Genomic DNA, 17936 nt, shown 5'->3' on the forward strand with positions numbered 1-17936 from the left:
TAGCCAGAAGGGGAGGGGCCTTACACTTTTTAGTGTAATGCTTTGTGTGGCCTCCGGAGGCAGTGCTATACACCCAATCGTCTGGGTCTCCCAATGGAGCGCCGAAGAAAGTACTTTTTAAGGTCTGGGATACCCAGGCCACCCCTAATCTTAGGTCTGCACAAAAGAGACCGGGAGAGTCTCGCCGGTTTGTTGGCCCAGATAAATTTGATCTGTAAAGAGGCCAGTTCCTTGAAGAAAGAGCTAGGGATCCTAATCGGCAAGGATTGAAAGAGGTATAAGAGACGTGGCAGGATATTCATCTTCAGTATTGCACATCTCCCGAACCATGTGAAGTAGCCCTTCTCCCAGTTAGCGCAGTCTTTTCTAATTGATTGCAGGAGCGGGTGAAAATTCAACTTGTAAATTTGACTAGAGTCCGCAGCCAACTGGACGCCCAAATACTTCAAGGACTGGCTAGCCCACCTAAACTCGAACGCGGATTGTAGCGATGTGACTTGCTCAGGAGGAAGAGATATATTTAGGGCCTCCGATTTTGACAAATTAATTCTAAAGTTAGATAGAGAGGAGTATGTTTCCAACTCTCTCAGAAGATTAGGGAGGGAAACCCGAGGGTTGGTAATGAAAAAAAGCAAATCGTCCGCATAAGCCGCGATTTTATAAGTAGAACCAGAGACGTTAGGGCCCGAAATGTTAATGTTGCCTCTGATCCGACTGAGCAGGGGTTCCAGAGTCAATATGAAAATCAAGGGCGAGAGAGGACAACCCTGTCTTGTTCCATTGCGAATGGGGAATCTCTCTGAAAGGAGACCGTTCACTCTGACTGCTGCCGAAGGGATGCTGTACAGGGAACATATCCAAGCAAGCATCCTACTCCCCAACCCACAGCCCGCAGGACCTCCTCCATAAAAATCCAGTTAACTCTGTCGAACGCTTTTTCTGCGTCGGTCGACAGAAGCATCAAAGGCAGCCCATCGGATTTAGCCTTGTGTATTATGTTCAACGCCTTAGTTGTGTTGTCCCTTGCTTCCCTACCCGTCATGAACCCGGCCTGGTCAGGGTGAACAATCTCCCCAAGCAAAGGGGTGAGTCTATCCGAAAGAATCCTAGTGAAGAGCTTCAGGTCTGTGTTGAGGAGGGAAATGGGTCGGTAACTAGAGCACAACGAAGGATCTTTGCCCTCTTTAGGGATGACAACTATATTAGCAGCTAGGGTATCCCTTGGCAAGGGAGCAGCTCCAGAATGTGGGCCATGGTTGAATGCTGAGAGAAATGGGGAAATCAAAATGGAATCCAACTTTTTGTAATAGAGCAGAGGGGAAACCATCCGGGCCAGGAGCCTTGCCTGTGGGGGATTTTTTAAGTGCAGACCAGTATTCCTCCTCCGAGATGGGTCTTTCCAGATCGGCCGCAGCCTCCGGCTTGAGATGTCCCAAGCCGGAGTCCGCGATGTACATCCGTATACGGCTACGCAACTCCGTCCTGGCCCTCTCAGACCGCCCCTCATCAATTGCATAGAGGGCAGTAAAGAAATCTTTAAAAGCGGAGGCAATGTCTTTCGGCAAAGTAGCCCACCTATCTCCCGCGATGTGCACCTTAGAGACATATCCTCTCGCTCTCTGAGTCCTCAGAGCTCTAGCCAGGGTCCTGCCACTCTTATTGCCAAATTCATAGAAATGCCGTCTACACCTAGCCAATGTTCCCCTAGCTTTACAGCATAGTAGGGTCCTCAGTTCCTCCCTCTTCTTGACCAAAATGGCCCCCACATCCCCTCCCAGAGATCCCTTGTGAATTGCCTCCAGCTCTCTAATGTCTGCCAAAAGGGATGTAGCCCTAGCTTCTCTTTCTCTCTTCAAGCGTGCCCCATGTTTGATAAACAGACCCCTCACCACACATTTGTGTGCCTCCCAGACTATGCCCGGGGACACCTCCCCCCCCCCCCACTGCCACTGAAATATTCCCTCAAGGCATCCCTTATTTCCTGCATTGTCACCGGTTCATCGAGTAGCGAAGTGTTCAGGGTCCATTGACTCTGCCTCCCGATGGGGTAGCCGAGGGATAGAGTTATTGTGATCAAGGCGTGATCAGAGAATGATATGCACTCGATTGAGGAAGCCACCAGAGAATGTAGATCCCCATGTTTAAGGAAAATGAGGTCTAACCTGGAGTAGCAATCATGCGCTGCCGAGTAAAATGAAAAATCTTTGTCTGATGGGTGCATCAATCGCCAAGTGTCTATTAGTTGATGATCATGTAAACCCCGTCGCAAGCGACGTAGTGCCGAATGTGGCACACTGGACACCCCTTTGGAGCTATCCCTCGGCGGCTCCAACACAACATTAAAGTCACCCCCAAAGACCAGAGTACCCTCAGAGAATTCCTCTATCTGCTCAAGGTAACGCAGCAATGTAGGGCATTGACCCGAATTTGGCAAGTAGACCGCCACAAAAGTGAAAGTCTGTGTAGCAATGCGTCCCTTAAGCATCAGAAGCCTTCCCTGATCATCCGATCGAGAGTCCAACAGTTCCCATGGGAGCGTACTGGACATTAAGATGCTCGTGCCCCTGGATCTAGAGTCAGGGGAGGGTGAATGATGCACTATAGGATACCTTCTATCAGCAAGTTTGTATGGTTTTGCCTCACAGTAGTGTGTTTCTTGGAGGAAAGCGACCTGAATTCTGTTTTTCCATAGTAGGTTCAGGAGAATAGACCGTTTCTCCGGGCTGTGAAGACCCTTAACATTCAGTGAGCCCACCCGAAGCTCGGCTTGTTACTGCTTCGTCATACTCCGTCACTGACCTCTGGAAAAACGAACAACAAATTACCCCCCAGCAAAAAAAAAACAAAAAAAAAAAAAAAACCGGGGGGAAGGAGAGGAGGGGGGAAACGGATGAGTGGAAGAGGGAGAGTAGAGAGGATGTAGATAAGCGAAAGCAGAGACCCTTTAGCAGGGGAAAGAGAAAGAAGTAGAAGAGCAAAAAGTGAAAAGGCAGAGAGTGGAAAAGCAGCAGTTTTGCCGCACGCAGTACCAGGGACCAGCCCAGAAACTGCTTAGGGATAGTTAGGGACAAGAACTGACATGTGGCCAGAGCTCCAACCCGCGCCTCACTTATGTATGCTTAGTGACCCGGACCCCGATCAAACGAGGAGGGTCTGTCAACTTAACCTCCCGCGGTCCCACCCACCCAAGACGGAAATGCAAACACCCCCCCCCGCCCCCCCCACAAACGACCCGACGTCAACAGATTAAAGTTACATTGAACGTAAGTCAGTACGCTGTGGTCTGTTGGGCCCATCGAACGGCCAGAACCCTTGCCAGCGGAGCAAGGAGGTCAGGGGACACCCCCAGGCAACCCCCAACCATACTCCTCTCCCGACCACCCAGCCATCACTTTGGTCACTTCCCCGACCCATCAACAACCGAGAGATTTCATGACCCTCCAAGATCATCACAGTGGGAGGATTGGACGTCATCCCTCCTCCTTCGCCGTCCAGTTGGGGCCTGAGGTTCCCACTCCATCCAGTCCGGGATTGAGCAGTCTGGTATTCCAAGAAAGTCATACAACTTTGAAAGCTCAGAGTGCCTCCTCAATGGGAACACGGTGTCCCCCTTGCGGACAATTAGATGAAAGGGGTGGCCCCATCTGTACGAGGCGCCTGCCTCTTTGATTTTGAGCAAAAGGGGGTGAAGCAACCGTCTCATATATAGTGTGCGGCCAGAGACATCCGGGAATAGCTTCACCTCAGCCCCATCTACTTCCACAGAGCCACGCGACCAGGCTCCCTGAAGAATCCTCTCTCTGTCCCCATAGTAATGCAAGCGACATAATACGTCTCTGGGGAAGGAAGCAGATCTGGGGCCGGGCCTTGCAACCCTATGAATTCTGTCAAAGAGATAGGCGGCCTCAGGTGGGCGATCAGTGACTTGATTGAATATAGATAAGACTTTGGTGCGCAGCATATCTTGGGGCCAGTCCTCCGGAATTCCCTTCAGCCTTATATTATTTCTTCTGCCCCTATTTTCTTGATCGTCCAATAGCAGAGCAAGCTCCCTAATGCGGGCATTAGAAGACTCACAGTCCCGTTCAATCCTTTCCATTCTAACCTCCAGGGACTCCTGTGCTTGCTCTGTTGCCTCTATTCTATCTTCCAGCACCACCATTTCCTCTCTCAGGGTAGTCAGCGCCACCTGCTGGGAGGATTCTATTCTGGCCACCACATCCTCCAGATCTTTTTTGCTGGGGAGGGCCAATATAAGCTCTCTCAAAGCCTGCAAGTCATCCCGAGAGGGGCCAGGGGGCTGGTCGCCTGTCATCAAGGGGTCTTCTGCTTGCCCCAGAGAAGGGGGTGTACCTGGGGTGCAGAGGGACAAAGGGAATCCCAGCACTGGTGATCCCCCGGATGTCGAGGCCTCCTGTGTCTCCTCAGTGACAAGCTGTGTGGCCGGGCCTGTGGGTCCCCCCCTCCTCCACGCCTCTATACCTTGTTCTGCAGCCGCCGGTCTCACTACTGTGGCGTTCGCTCGTTTCTCCCCTTCACCAGACGCCCGAGCTGCAGAGGCTGTGGGCGGGCGCCGGGTCGCACCAGGGGAATCCCCAGCCGGGGAACGCTGCAGAGACGCCGGCGCCATCTTGTCCTGGGCCGCCGGCGGGAGCTCCCGGCCCGGCCCGGCCAGGTATCTGGAGAGGCTCCCCTGGGACTTCTGGCTCCCTCCGGGGGATGCGGAGGTGGGGGCACCACCCGGTCTTTTCTTGGGGGCCATCCTGGATGCGGAGGGACCGCGGTAATCTGTAGAATTAAGCTGTGGGCGCAGGAGCTCTGGAGGTAAGCTTCCTCACGCCACCATGTCTAGGACACGCCCATTGAATAATTAATTTGCATTTTTCATTCATCTTAAAGCAAACATGTCAGGTGCAATATGCAGCCAGGACCACGAGCAGTTTTGGGTGTACATTGCTAATCCCTTCCTAACCGTCCCTGTATACACTAGCATAGATAAAGAGATCTTTAGAAAAAATATTTCTAAAGATCTTTTATCGTATGCTAATGAGCGAGGGGACTAGTCCCTTGGGCGTTGCATCCCTTGCTAATCGCCCCCATTCGCATGTTAGTACTCTCCTGTGAGTATGCTATCATGCTAATAAATGCGCAGCGTCACAGGATGATGTCACTCACCTCTCCGCCGCCCGACGCTGTATTTCGGCTCAGTGCACATGACCCTGGAATTTGGGTCATGCGCACTACTTCAGTTTGAAGCCAGGACGCGTACACCTGGCTTCATAGTGCGTATGACCCAAACTCTGGGGTCATGCGCACTTGCGCCGAAAGCAATCGTCGGACGCGATGGCGGCAGAGGAGAGGTGAGATCATCCTGTGACACTGCGCATTCATTAGCATGATAGCATGCCCACAGGGGTGTACTAACATGCTAATGGAGCCAACTGGCAAGGGGGACTAACACCCAAGGGACTAGTCCCCGCACTCATTAGAATACGATAAAGAAGGGAATTTTGTTTACTTACCGTAAATTCCTTTTCTTCTAGCTCCAATTGGGAGACCCAGACAATTGGGTGTATAGCTATTGCCTCTGGAGGCCACACAAAGTATTACACTTAAAAGTGTAAGGCCCCTCCCCTTCTGGCTATACACCCCCAGTGGGATCACTGGCTCACCAGTTTTAGTGCCAAAGCAAGAAGGAGGAAAGCCAATAACTGGTTTAAAGACCAATTCAATCCGAGGAAACATCGGAGAACTGAACCATACCACATGAACAACATGTGTACCCGAAAAAACAGAAAAACCCCGAGAAAACAGGGCGGGTGCTGGGTCTCCCAATTGGAGCTAGAAGAAAAGGAATTTACGGTAAGTAAACAAAATTCCCTTCTTCTTTGTCGCTCCATTGGGAGACCCAGACAATTGGGATGTCCAAAAGCAATCCCTGGGTGGGTAAAAGAATACCTCATGATAGGGCCGTCAAACGGCCCTCTCCTACAGGTGGCCAACCGCCGCCTGAATGACTTATCTACCTAGGCTGGCGTCTGCCGAAGCGTAGGTATGCATCTGATAATGCTTGGTAAAAGTAAGTAGACTCGACCAGGTGGGTGCCTGACACACCTGCTGAGCCGTAGCCTGGTGCCGTAATGCCCAGGATGCACCCACGGCTCTGGTAGAATGGGCCTTCGGCCTTGAGAGAACCAGAAGCCCAGTAGAACTGTAGGTTTCAAGAATTGGTTCCTCGAGCCCCCGAGCAAGGGTGGATCTGGAAGCTTGCGACTGTTTACGCCGACCAGCGACAAGGACAAAGAGTGCATCCGGGTGGCGCAGGAGCGCCATGCGGGAAGTAGAACCTGAGTGCTCTCACCAGAACCAACAGATGCAAATCTTTCTGAAATTGATGGACTGGACGAGGACACAAAGAAGGTGAGGTGATATCCTGATTGATATGAAAATGGGATACCACCTTAGGGAGAAATTCCGGAACCGGACGCAGAACTACCCTGTCCTGGTGAAGGACCAGGAAGGGAGTTTGTATGAGAGCGTTGCTAGCTCGGAAACTCTCCTAAGAGACGAGACCGTTACTAGAAGGCCACTTCCCGTGAAAAACGGGAAGGGAGACATCCTTCAAAGGCTCGAAAGGCGGCATCTGGAGAGCAATTAGAACCTTGTTCAGATCTCAGGGCTCTAACGGCCGCTTGTACGGAGTGCTGAGAAGACAAACTCCCCGTAGGAACGTGCGTACCTGAGGAAGTCGTCGTTTCTGAAAAAATACAGATAGCGCTGAGACTTGTCCCTAAAGGGAACTGAGCGACAACCCATTTTCCTACCTAGATTGCAGGAAGGAAGGAAACATAGACGATGCAACCGGCCAGGGAGAAACACCCTGCGCCGAGCACCGAGATAAGAACATCTTCCACGTCCTGTGGTCAATCTTGGCGGACGTTGGTATGCTAGCCTGTCTCATGGTGGCAACCACGTCCTGAGGTAATCCTGACGACACTAGGTTCCAGGACTCAATGCCACACCATCCGGTTGAGGGCCGTAGAATTCAAATGGAAGAATGGCCCTTGAGACAGCCAGTCTGATTGGTCTGGTAGTGCCCCCGGTTAGCCTACCGTGAGGCACCACAGAACCGAGTACCACAACATCCTCGGCCAATTTGTAGCGACGAGGATGGCGCGGCCGCAGTCGGTCTTGATCTAGCGCAGTACTCTGGGCAACAATGCCAGAGGTGGCACCTAAGGTAGCTGGAACTGCGACCAATGCTGAACTAAGGCGTTTGCCGCCAGAGCTCGATGATTGTGAAACCGTGCCATGAAGCTGGCACATTGTTGTTGTGCCGTGACGCCATTAGATCGACGTCCGGCCTCTGTCAGCGGCGCCAGATCTCCTGAAACCCGTCCGGGTGAGGAGACCATACTCTTTCGGCCACACCTCAGCGACTTAGGAAGTCAGCTTCCTAGTTTCCACACTTGGGATGTGAATTGTGGATATGGTGGATGCCGTGTCTTCCACCCACATCAGAACCTGCCGGACTTCCTGGAAGGCTTGCCGGTTGCGCGTTCTTCCTTGGTGGTTGATGTATGCCACCGCTGTGGAGCTGTCCGACTGAAGTCGGATATGCTTGCTTTCCAGCCGCTGTTGGAAGGATTGTAGGGCAAGATACACTGCTCTGTGTTCAAGAACATTGATCTGAAGAGTGGACTCTTGCTGAGTCCACGTACCCTGAGCGCTGTAGTGGAGAAAAACTGCTCCCCACCCTGATAGACTCGCGTCTGTCGTAACTATCGCCCAGGACGGGGATAGGAAGGACCTTCTTTTTGACCAAGAGGTGAGAAGAAGCCACCACCGTAGAGATTCCTTGGCCGCCTGAGAAAGAACGACGACTCTGTTGAGGGACGTCGACTCCTCGTCCCATTGGCGGAGAATGTCCCATTGTAGTGGACGCAGTAAAACTGCGCGAAAGGAACTGCCTCCATTGCTACCATCTTACGTAGGAAGTGCATGAGGCGTCTCAATGTGTGCGACTGGTTCTTAAAGAAGAGCTTGCAGCCCGTAGTGAATGCTGTTTGTCTAGCGGCAGCTTCACTATCGCTGAGAGAGTAAGAAACTCTATGCCTAGATATGTTATCGATAGGGTCGGGGTCGGATCTGACTTTAAAAAGTTGATGATCCACCCAAAACTCTAGAGAGTCTCCAGCGCAACGTTCGGGCAGTGTTGGCATGTTTCCTAAGAGAGTGCCTTGACAAGTAGATCGTCTAAATACGGGACCACAGAGTGACCCTGAGAGTGCAGGACTGTGACTACTGCTGCCCTGACCTTGGCGAAGACCAGTTGGACTGTCGCTAGCCGGAAGGTAGAGCTACGAACAGAGGGTGTTCGTCTCCTATAACGAAGCGTAGAAACGCTAGTGCTCTGGATCAATCGGCACGTGTGGATAAGCATCCTTGATGCCTAATGATGCTAGGAAATATCCTTGGGACCTTGAGGCGATGACATGGCGGAGGGATTCCATCCGGAACCGCCTGGTGTCCACGAGCTTGCTGAGCATTTTTAGATCCAGAACGGGACGGAACGGCCCGTTGTTATAGGTACCGCAAAGAATTTGGGGTAAAAACCGTGACCTTGTTCCTGAAGAGGAACGGGGGTCATCACTCTTTCTGCCTATAGAGTGCACCCTGTTTGCAGAAGAGCAGCGGCCCGGCCGGGAGGTGGAGAAAATCTGAAGAATCGAGTTGGAGGACGAGAAGTGAGCTCTATCCTGTACCCGTGAGACAGAATGTCTCACACTCAATGGTCATTGACCTATGGCAGCTAAATATCGCCAAGGCGGGAGAGCCTGCTACCGACCGAGGCCGCAAGTCATGAGGAAGCCGCCTTGGAAGCGGGTTTTCAGACTGTCGCTTTTTTGGGCGAGACTGAGCCCGCTAAGAATCTTAGCTCCTCTGATCCTTTTGAGTCCACATTGGACGAGGAAAAATGGGACCTGCCCGAGCCTCGAAAAGGCCGAAAACCCCGACTGCCTCTTGCTCTGTTGGGGTTTGTTGTGTCCGGGCTGAGGAAAGGATGAATCCTTACCCCTGGACTGTTTGATGGTTACATCCAACGCTCACCAAACAGTCGGTCAGCAGAAAAAGGCAACTGGTTAGGCAACCTTTTTTGGAAGCAGAATCTGCCTTCCATTCACTTAACGAGCAGACCAGGCTCTGCTTAAAAACACGGAGTAGCGGAGGCTACCGCCGCACGGTTCGCAGAGTCCAGGACAACCTGAATCGCGTAAGAAACAAATGCAGACATTTGAGAGGTTAAGGATGCCACCTGCGGCACAGATGTACGTGTAACCGTGTCAATCTGTGTAAGACAAGCTGAAATAGCTTGGAGTGCCCCAAGGGAGAGAATGCCGGAGCCAACGGTGCGCCGACAGCCTCATAGATGGCTTTCGACCAGAGATCCATCTGTCTGTCAGTGGCATCTTTGAGTTTGCAGTTCCATCTCCCACTGCAACTATGGATCTAGCTACAAGCCTGGAGATTGGAGGATGCCGCTCGGGACATTGGGTCCAGTCCTTGACCAAGTCAGGGGACAGGGATAGCGTGTATCCTAAGCCGTTTGGAGAAGCGCATATCTGGATAAGCGTGGTGTTCCTGGACTGCCTCTCTGAAGGCAGAGTGGTCCAGAAAAATACGTGAAGCTGACTCCTCCACTGGAGGAGCTGTGAGAAATAACCCACAATCTATAGATGGACGCTATAAGATTATTTACTATGGCGTCACAATCAGGTGTATCCAGATTGAGAGCGGTCTCAGGATCAGAATCCTGAGCCGCTACTTCCGCCTCATTACACAGCGAGTCCTTCTGTTAGGACCCTGATGAAACCGAGGCCGCTCATAGCGAGCCCACTTAGGCTGTCTGGGACTGACGTCCGTGCAGAGCCGTGACTCTGGGATGCGTGTGACATTCCCGGAGCTGTTAGTTATTCACACTGAGGGGGGCCATGGATCAATGATTCAACAGTGCCCATATTGTGAGAGACATGTCCGGACTGCTAGGCTTCTAGTATCATAGCCATAGTCTCAGAAAAACTGTCAGTAAATACTGCAGACACCGTCCTCATCCCCTGGCCATTAGTGCATACAATGGGAGTCTATGTACCTGCCGGCCGTATAGCCGTACATGCTGTACCAGCTGTATAGAAAAACATGTGGTTCTGCACCTTTGTTTTACACAGAGAATATGCTGATAACTCCTCCGCATAATCCAGGAGGGTATATACAACGTGCGACCAAACAGTGCAATGTATATAGTACAAGCATATCTATAAGTGCACTTCTGCACTAGTGGGGTTAGCACCACAGGTGCTGCTTAACGCCTGTTACAGCGATTGTGTGACTATCAGAATGCCAGGGTCTTCCACACTTGTCTCTGTATCGTACAGAAACTGACACTAATGGCTGCCGGTGTCCTTGTAGAGAAGGAAGCCGTGGGCGTGCCTGAGAAAGTGCGGGAATCCGGATTCACAGTGCACACAGTGAGAGGGGTGGAGTATGCAAAACATACTCCAGCTCTCAGCTCTGCTCTATGCAGCGTCACGCCCCTACCCTGACTGTCAGGGCTGTGGGCGGTAACGAAGGGAGACTAGGCCCAGAAGCCGGGGACTCGAGTTAACAGCGCGGCCGCCGTAAAAGCGCGGGCCGCGCTGAAGTCCCCGGCGCACCACAAGTGCCAGCCGCGCCGCAGTTCCAGCGGCCGGCGCGACCGATTCATAGAAGTGGCCAGCGTCCCGCCCCTCTCCTGACTGGCAGGTCTGGGGGCGGGAACGAACGGAAGCAGGCCGCAAAAGCCGGGGACTCTAGTTATCAGCGCGGCCGCCGTAAAAGCGCGGGCCGCGCTGAAGTCCCCGGCGCACCACAAGTGCCAGCCGCGCCGCTGCCAGCGGCCGGCGCGACCGATTCCTGGAAGTGGCCAGCGTCCCGCCCCTCTCCTGACTGGCAGGTCTGGGGGCGGGAACGAACGGAAGCAGGCCGCAAAAGCCGGGGACTCTAGTTATCAGCGCGGCCGCCGTAAAAGCGCAGGCCGCGCTGAAGTCCCCGGCGCACTACAAGTGCCAGCCGCGCCGCAGTCCCAGCGGCCGGCGCGACCAATTCCCATAAGTGAGCCTGCTTCAGCAAAGCTGAATGAGGCCATGGCACAGGCGCCGCAGCGCTGATGTCCCCCGGCGCACTACAACACCCAGCATGCTGCGGTGTGAGCGCCAAATGCACGGGGACACAGAGTACCTTGAGGAAGCAGGGCCATGTCCCTGATGTACTCCGCTCCATCCAGCATCTTCTCCAGGGGCTGTAGATGGAGCACGGTCTCAGTGCCTGGAGACCGGTAAATCCCACTTCACCCAGAGCCCTGTAAAAAGGGATGGGGAAGGAATCAGCATGTGGGCTCCTGCCGCCGTACCCGCAATGGGTACCTCAACCTTACAAACACCTCCGACATACAGTGGGGTGAGAAGGGAGCATGCTGGGGACACTATATGTGTCCTCTTTTCTTCCATCCGACATAGTCAGCAGCTGCTGCTGACTAAAAAGTGGAGCTATGCGTGGATGTGTTGCCTCCTTCGCACAAAGCACAAAACTGGTGAGCCAGTGATCCCACTGGGGGTGTATAGCCAGAAGGGGAGGGGCCTTACACTTTTAAGTGTAATACTTTGTGTGGCCTCCAGAGGCAATAGCTATACACCCAATTGTCTGGGTCTCCCAATGGAGCGACAAAGAAAGTTCTATAGGAATACTTTTTCTAATGATCTCTTTATCTATGCTAGTGTATACAGGGACAGTTAGGCAGGGATTAGCAGTATACACCCAGAAATGCTCGTGGTCCTGGGTGCATATTGCACCTGACCGGTTCCCTTTAAAGAAAAATAACAGGTCTGTGAGAGCCAGAATTCTTGCAGGTTGGTAGGTGATCAAAATACTTATTTCATGCAATAAACTAAAAAATTAATTATTTAAAATCATACAACGTGATTTTCTAGATTTTTTTGGGGGGGATTCAGTCTGTCACAGTTGAAGTGCACCTACAATAAAAAATACAGACCTCATAGTTCTTTATAGATGGGAAAACTTGCAAAATCGTCTGTGTATCAAATATTAATTTTCCCCAATGTAGATAGTCCTTGACGAGCTATGGATTCAGCCATCTGCTGTCCATGGACGCACATCAAAAGCCGCCTTCTGCAGCGATTCTGATAAAATGTAAGGAAAAGTTGGCTGTTTAGTTTAGAGTAATGGCCGGTTCCCCAGGGGACCCTCTGCTGTCTTTCCTGTTAGTGCTGACAGCAGAATCAGCTTTGTGTCATTCTCCATCCCTTGTGACCCATAAGGCTGCTTTCACACTACGTTTTTTTAACATCCGTCATGAAAGTTTTTTTAACGCAAAAACAGATCCAGTGCAAATGCGTTTTCATTTCAATGCATTTGCAATGGACTCGCGTCAACATGTGTTCACCTGCGTTTGCGTGCGTTATAGTGAGGATCCAGAGACTTGCAGTTTTTTAACTTTTTTCAAAAACGATACTAAGGCTATGTGCGCACTTACCGGATTTTTCGCGGATTTTGCCGCGGATTTGCTGCATGTTTCGCTGCAGAAAATGTTCATAACATCTCTGCAGTGAATCACCAGCAAATCCTATGGAGAAATAAATCCTGTGCGCACTGGGCGGAATTTGACAGCTGCATGTTTTGCTGCGGGAATCCCGCAGCAAAAACAAGTGCATGTCACTTCTTTTCCGCACATCGCTGCGGGATTTCACTCCATTGACTCAATGTTAATCATGAAATCCCGCAGGGAATAACGCCGGCAGCAAATTCTGTGCGGTTCACTGCGTTTTCCTGCGTTATTCCCTGCGGTATTTTGCGGTTTACCTCCGGTAATGTACATCACTTGCTTGCGGTTTTGCAGGGAAGTGATGTCATTACAGGAACAGGAAGTCGTGCAGAGTAAACACAAACACACATCACAGACACACACAGACATAGAACACATAGACACAGACACATAGAACACACATAGAAAGAAAACGGAAATATAGGAAAAAAAGAACGTGGGCTCCACTGCATATTTACCGTCCAGCCGAGGTAAGCACACAGCAGCGGCCCGGTATTCTCAGGCTGGGGAGGGAGAGGGGCAGGGTTAATGTCCCCCGCCTCACTCCCCCTCCGGCAGCCGAGAATATCAGCCGCAGCTGCCCCGGCACTGTCGCATGCATTATGCGGCACTGCCGGCGTGTCCTCGGCTCTTCTTGCCACCGTGTAGCAGTGGTGACAAGGTAATACAAGGGGTTAATGGTGATGGGGGACCACCGCCATTAACCCCAGGCTTGATCATGGCAGCGTCTATGTGACAGCTGACATGATCAACCCGTAAGTAAAGTGAAAAAAACACAGACACCAAAAATCCTTTATTTTAAATAAAACCAACAAGCCTCGTTCACCATTTTATTAACCCCCCCAAACAAAGCTCCGGCGTAATCCACACAGCTCCGGCTCCTGCGTCCTGCGCTGCTGACATCCAGCCGCGACTGTCACAGACACAGGCTGAATGCAGCAGACAGCACAGGTAATTACCGGTCATTTCCCACGGCCGGTAATGTGAACTCACTGCCGACCGTGGGAAATGCAGCGATCTGTCTATCCCTCTATCTATCTATCCCTCTGTCTGTCTATCTATCTATCCCTCTATCTATTCTTCTGTCTATCTACTATCAGAATTAAATGTATTTTTTTTTTTTTTTTTTTTTTCTTCAATGTGCTTTATTGCATTGAATGCAATAAAGCACATCCCAACCCGCACGCGGCAAAACCGCGGCAATACCGCGAACAATACCGCGGTAAAGCCGCGGCAAACCGCATGCGGTTTTCGGGTGCGGTTTCCCGCGGTTTTTTACCGCGGGTGCGGTAATCTTTGAGAGGATGCGGAATTTTCTCAAGAAAATTCCATTTCCCAGTGCGCACAGAGCCTTATAGCGTTTTTGAGCTGCGTCCAAATACTGCAAATTGCTGGATCCTGACTATACTGCACGCAAACTCATGTGAACGCTGGCATGCTGATAGACAGGATTCTGCTTATACTGCACGCAAACTCATGTGAACGCTGGCATGCTGATAGACAGGATTCTGCTTGCTCTACTGAGCATGCACAGAAACCAGCGTCGGTCGGTCGGTCGGTCGGTCGGTCAGTCTCAGTCTCAGTCTCAGTCTCAGTCTCAGTCTCTCTCCCTCCCTCCTTCCTTCCCTCTCCCTCTCTCCACCTCCCTCCCTCCCTCCCTCCACTCTCCCCTGCCCGAGAGCGGAGGACGCTCGTAACCAAGGTAAACATCGGGTAACCACGGTCTTAGTTACCCGATGTTTATCTTGGTTACGTGTGCAGGGAGCAGCATCCCTGCTCCTAGCAGCTGCAGACGCTCGTAACCAATGTAAATATCGGGTATCCAAGCAAGTTACCCGATGTTTACCTTGGTTACGAGCCTCTACAGCTGTCAGAAGCCAACTCCCAGTCTATCACGTTCAGTTCCACTGATTCCCGATCACATGACTCCAATGTCCGCCCATAAACTTAAAGTGACAGGATCCTGCAAAAATACCACATGCGTAGAACCTTGGTTAACGGGAACAATCCGTTCTGGGACTGTGCTTGTAAACCAAGTTACTCGTTCAGCAAAGCAAGATTTCCCAAAGGAAATCATTGCAATGCAGACAATTCCTTCCACAACTTGTTAAATGTCCCATCCTGGTCCCCTATTGTGCCATTCCACACATGCACAAACACACACAAACACTCACACAAACATTCCCCTTACCTTCCGTTCCATCGCCGGCCTCCTGGGTCTTGTAGTTCGCCGCGAGGATTCCTCATTCATCGCGATGTACCCGGGAACTACAAGAACCAGGAGGCCGGCGATGGAACGGAAGGTAAGGTGAGCATAATACTGTATGTGTGTGCCTGCGTGTTTGTTTGTGTGTGTTTGTGTGTGTTTGTGTGGACTGCAAGAGCGGGTCAGAGTGCGGTGGATGTATGGAACCGGAAGTGTGTGCGGTGAGGATTTTGCTTGCACAGCAAAGCTTTCTCGTAAACCGAGTTACAAATTTATAGACAGTTTGCTCGTTAAGTGAAATTCTCGTTAAGTGGGTTACTCGTTAAGCCAGGTACCACTGTACTAATCATTCTTACTCGCAGTTGGCCAGTGTGGATAGGGATGCATCCATCTTCTCAATTGGTGGGATCTGTGCGTACAACTTCACTTCTTTGGCTTCTACCGCTTTCTGTCCCGTCTTTTCTTCCTAATCAGAACACACCAAAAAAAAAAAAAAAATTGTATAGCAATGAAAATATACATACGATAAGTCATAAAAACACCACTAAATGGACAAACAGTCATTATATGTACATTTTTGGAACAATTACATACAAACAATACAACTCAGACTGACACATCTATTGAGTCCCACTTTCTCTTTAATCTAACAATGCCACCTACATAATCTAGCCTCCCATCTGTCTCCATAGAGCTGAATATTCTTCACAACCTATGCAGCAAAACTCTGTCTGAGATTACACAGATCAGCTATATTGAAAGGAATATTTTTTTATTTTATTTTTTAGTTAGAGCACTAAGTTATATTTCTTAAGACATCTTAAAGGTTTATTCCCAAATTCACAATGTTTTCTAATAATAATAATCATGTAGACATACAGTACAGACCAAAAGTTTGGACACACCTTCTCATTCAAGGAGTTTTCTTTATTTTCATGACTCTGAAAATTGTAGATTCACATTGAAGGCATCAAAACTATGAATTAACACATGAGGAGTGAAATACTTAAAAAAAAGTGTGAAACAACTGAAAATATGTCTTATATTCTAGGTTCTTCAAAGTAGCCACGTTTTGCTTTGATTACTGCTTTGCACACTCTTGGCATTCTCTTGATGAGCTTCAAGAGGTAGTCACCGGAAATGATCTTCCAACAGTCTTGAAGGAGTTCCCAGAGATGCTTAGCACTTGTTGGCCCTTTTGCCTTCACTCTGTGGTCCAGCTCACCCCAAACCATCTCGATTGGGTTCAGGTCTGGTGATTGTGGAGGCCAGGTCATCTGGCGTAGCACCCCATCACTCTCCTTCTTAGTCAAATAGCTCTTACACAGCCTGGAGGTGTGTTTGGGGTCATTGTCCTGTTGAAAAATAAATGATGGTCCAACTAAACTCAAACCGGATAGAATAGCATGCCGCTGCAAGATGCTGTGGTAGCCATGCTGGTTCTGTATGCCTTCAATTTTGAATAAATCCCCAACAGTGTCACCAGCAAAGCCCCCCCACACCATCACACCTCCTCCTCCATGCTTCTCAGTGGGAACCAGGCATATAAAGTCCATCCGTTCACCTTTTCTGCGTTGCACAAAGACACGGTGGTTGGATCCAAAGATCTCAAATTTGGACTCATCAGACCAAAGCACAGATTTCCACTGGTCTAATGTCCACTCCTTGTGTTCTTTAGCCCAAACAAGTCTCTTCTGCTTGTTGCCTGTCCTTAGCAGTGGTTTCCTAGCAGCTATTTTACCATGAAGGCCTGCTGCACAAAGTCTCCTCTTAACAGTTGTTCTAGAGATGTGTCTGCTGCTAGAACTCTGTGTGGCATTGATCTGGTCTCTAATCTGAGCTGCTGTTAACCTGCAATTTCCGAGGCTGGTGACTCGGATAAACTTATCCTCCGCAGCAGAGGTGACTCTTGGTCTTCCTTTCCTGGGGCGGTCCTCATGTGAGCCAGTTTCTATGTAGCGTTTGATGGTTTTTGCCACTGCACTTGGGGACTCTTTCAAAGTTTTCCCAATTTTTCAGACTGACTGACCTTCATTTCTTAGGGCTCCGCCACACATCTGTGAAAACCACGTCCGTGTAAAACGGGCCGTTTTTCGGGTCCGTTTTCCGTTTTTTATGTCCGTTTTTATGGTATGTGTGGCCTGCGTGTGTATCCCGTATGCTAGCCGTATGTGCGTGTGGAATGTCCGTGTGTGCGTGAGTGAAATAACTGACATGTGTATGTGTTGTCCGTGTGAAATGTACGTGTGTGATGCAAAATGTCGTTACTACATGTCGGAAGACAGAGTAGCGGGATGAGAATGAACTCGGGTGAACTTCACCCGACTTCATTGTCATGCCGCGGCTCTGTCTTTGTGCCGTGTACTGATTAGCGGTCACCTGTGAAGGATTCACCGGTGACCACTAATCCCCCGAGTGACTGAAGTGTCCCCCCCTCTCTCATACTCACCGATCCCCGGCGCTGCACGGCGTTCACACTGCTCCGGCGGCTTTTTCTAATTTGAAAAAGCCGGCCGCCCATTAATCAATCTCGTATTCCCTGCTTTACCCGCCCACCGGCGGCTGTGATTGGTTGCAGTGAGACACGCCCACCATGCTGAGTGACAGGTGTCACACTGCACCCAATCACAGCAGCCGGTGGGCGTGTCTATACTGTGCAGTAAAATAAATAAATAATTAAAAAAAACGGCGTGCGGTCCCCCCCCATTTTAATACCAGCCAGATAAAGCCATACGGCTGAAGGCTGGTATTCTCAGGATGGGGAGCTCCACGTTATGGGGGGCCCCCCACCCTAACAATATCAGTCAGCAGCCGCCCAGAATTGCCGCATACATTATATGCGACAGTTCTGGGGCTGTACCCGGCTCTTCCCGATTTACCCTGGTGCGTTGGCAAATCGGGGTAATAAGGAGTTATTGGCAGCCCATAGCTGCCAATAAGTCCTAGATTAATCATGTCAGGCGTCTATGAGACACCCTCCATGATTAATCTGTAAATTACAGTAAATAAACACACACACCCGAAAAAAATCCTTTATTAGAAATAAAAACACACACATATACCCTCATTACCAAT

The 17936-nt window shown here is 50.5% G+C and overlaps 1 protein-coding gene across 1 annotated transcript in view; it reads right to left on the reverse strand.

Moving 5' to 3' along the window:
• DNAL1 (dynein axonemal light chain 1) overlaps positions 1 to 17936 on the reverse strand; it is a 79869-nt gene that overhangs the window by 49327 nt on the left and 12606 nt on the right. The window contains exon 3 of the mRNA XM_075329489.1: positions 15218 to 15327. Coding sequence (XP_075185604.1) covers positions 15218 to 15327 — 110 coding nt within the window. The remainder of the gene's footprint in view (positions 1 to 15217; positions 15328 to 17936) is intronic.

The sequence above is a fragment of the Anomaloglossus baeobatrachus genome, chromosome 12 (assembly GCF_048569485.1).
Source record: "Anomaloglossus baeobatrachus isolate aAnoBae1 chromosome 12, aAnoBae1.hap1, whole genome shotgun sequence".
Lineage (NCBI taxonomy): Eukaryota > Metazoa > Chordata > Amphibia > Anura > Aromobatidae > Anomaloglossus > Anomaloglossus baeobatrachus.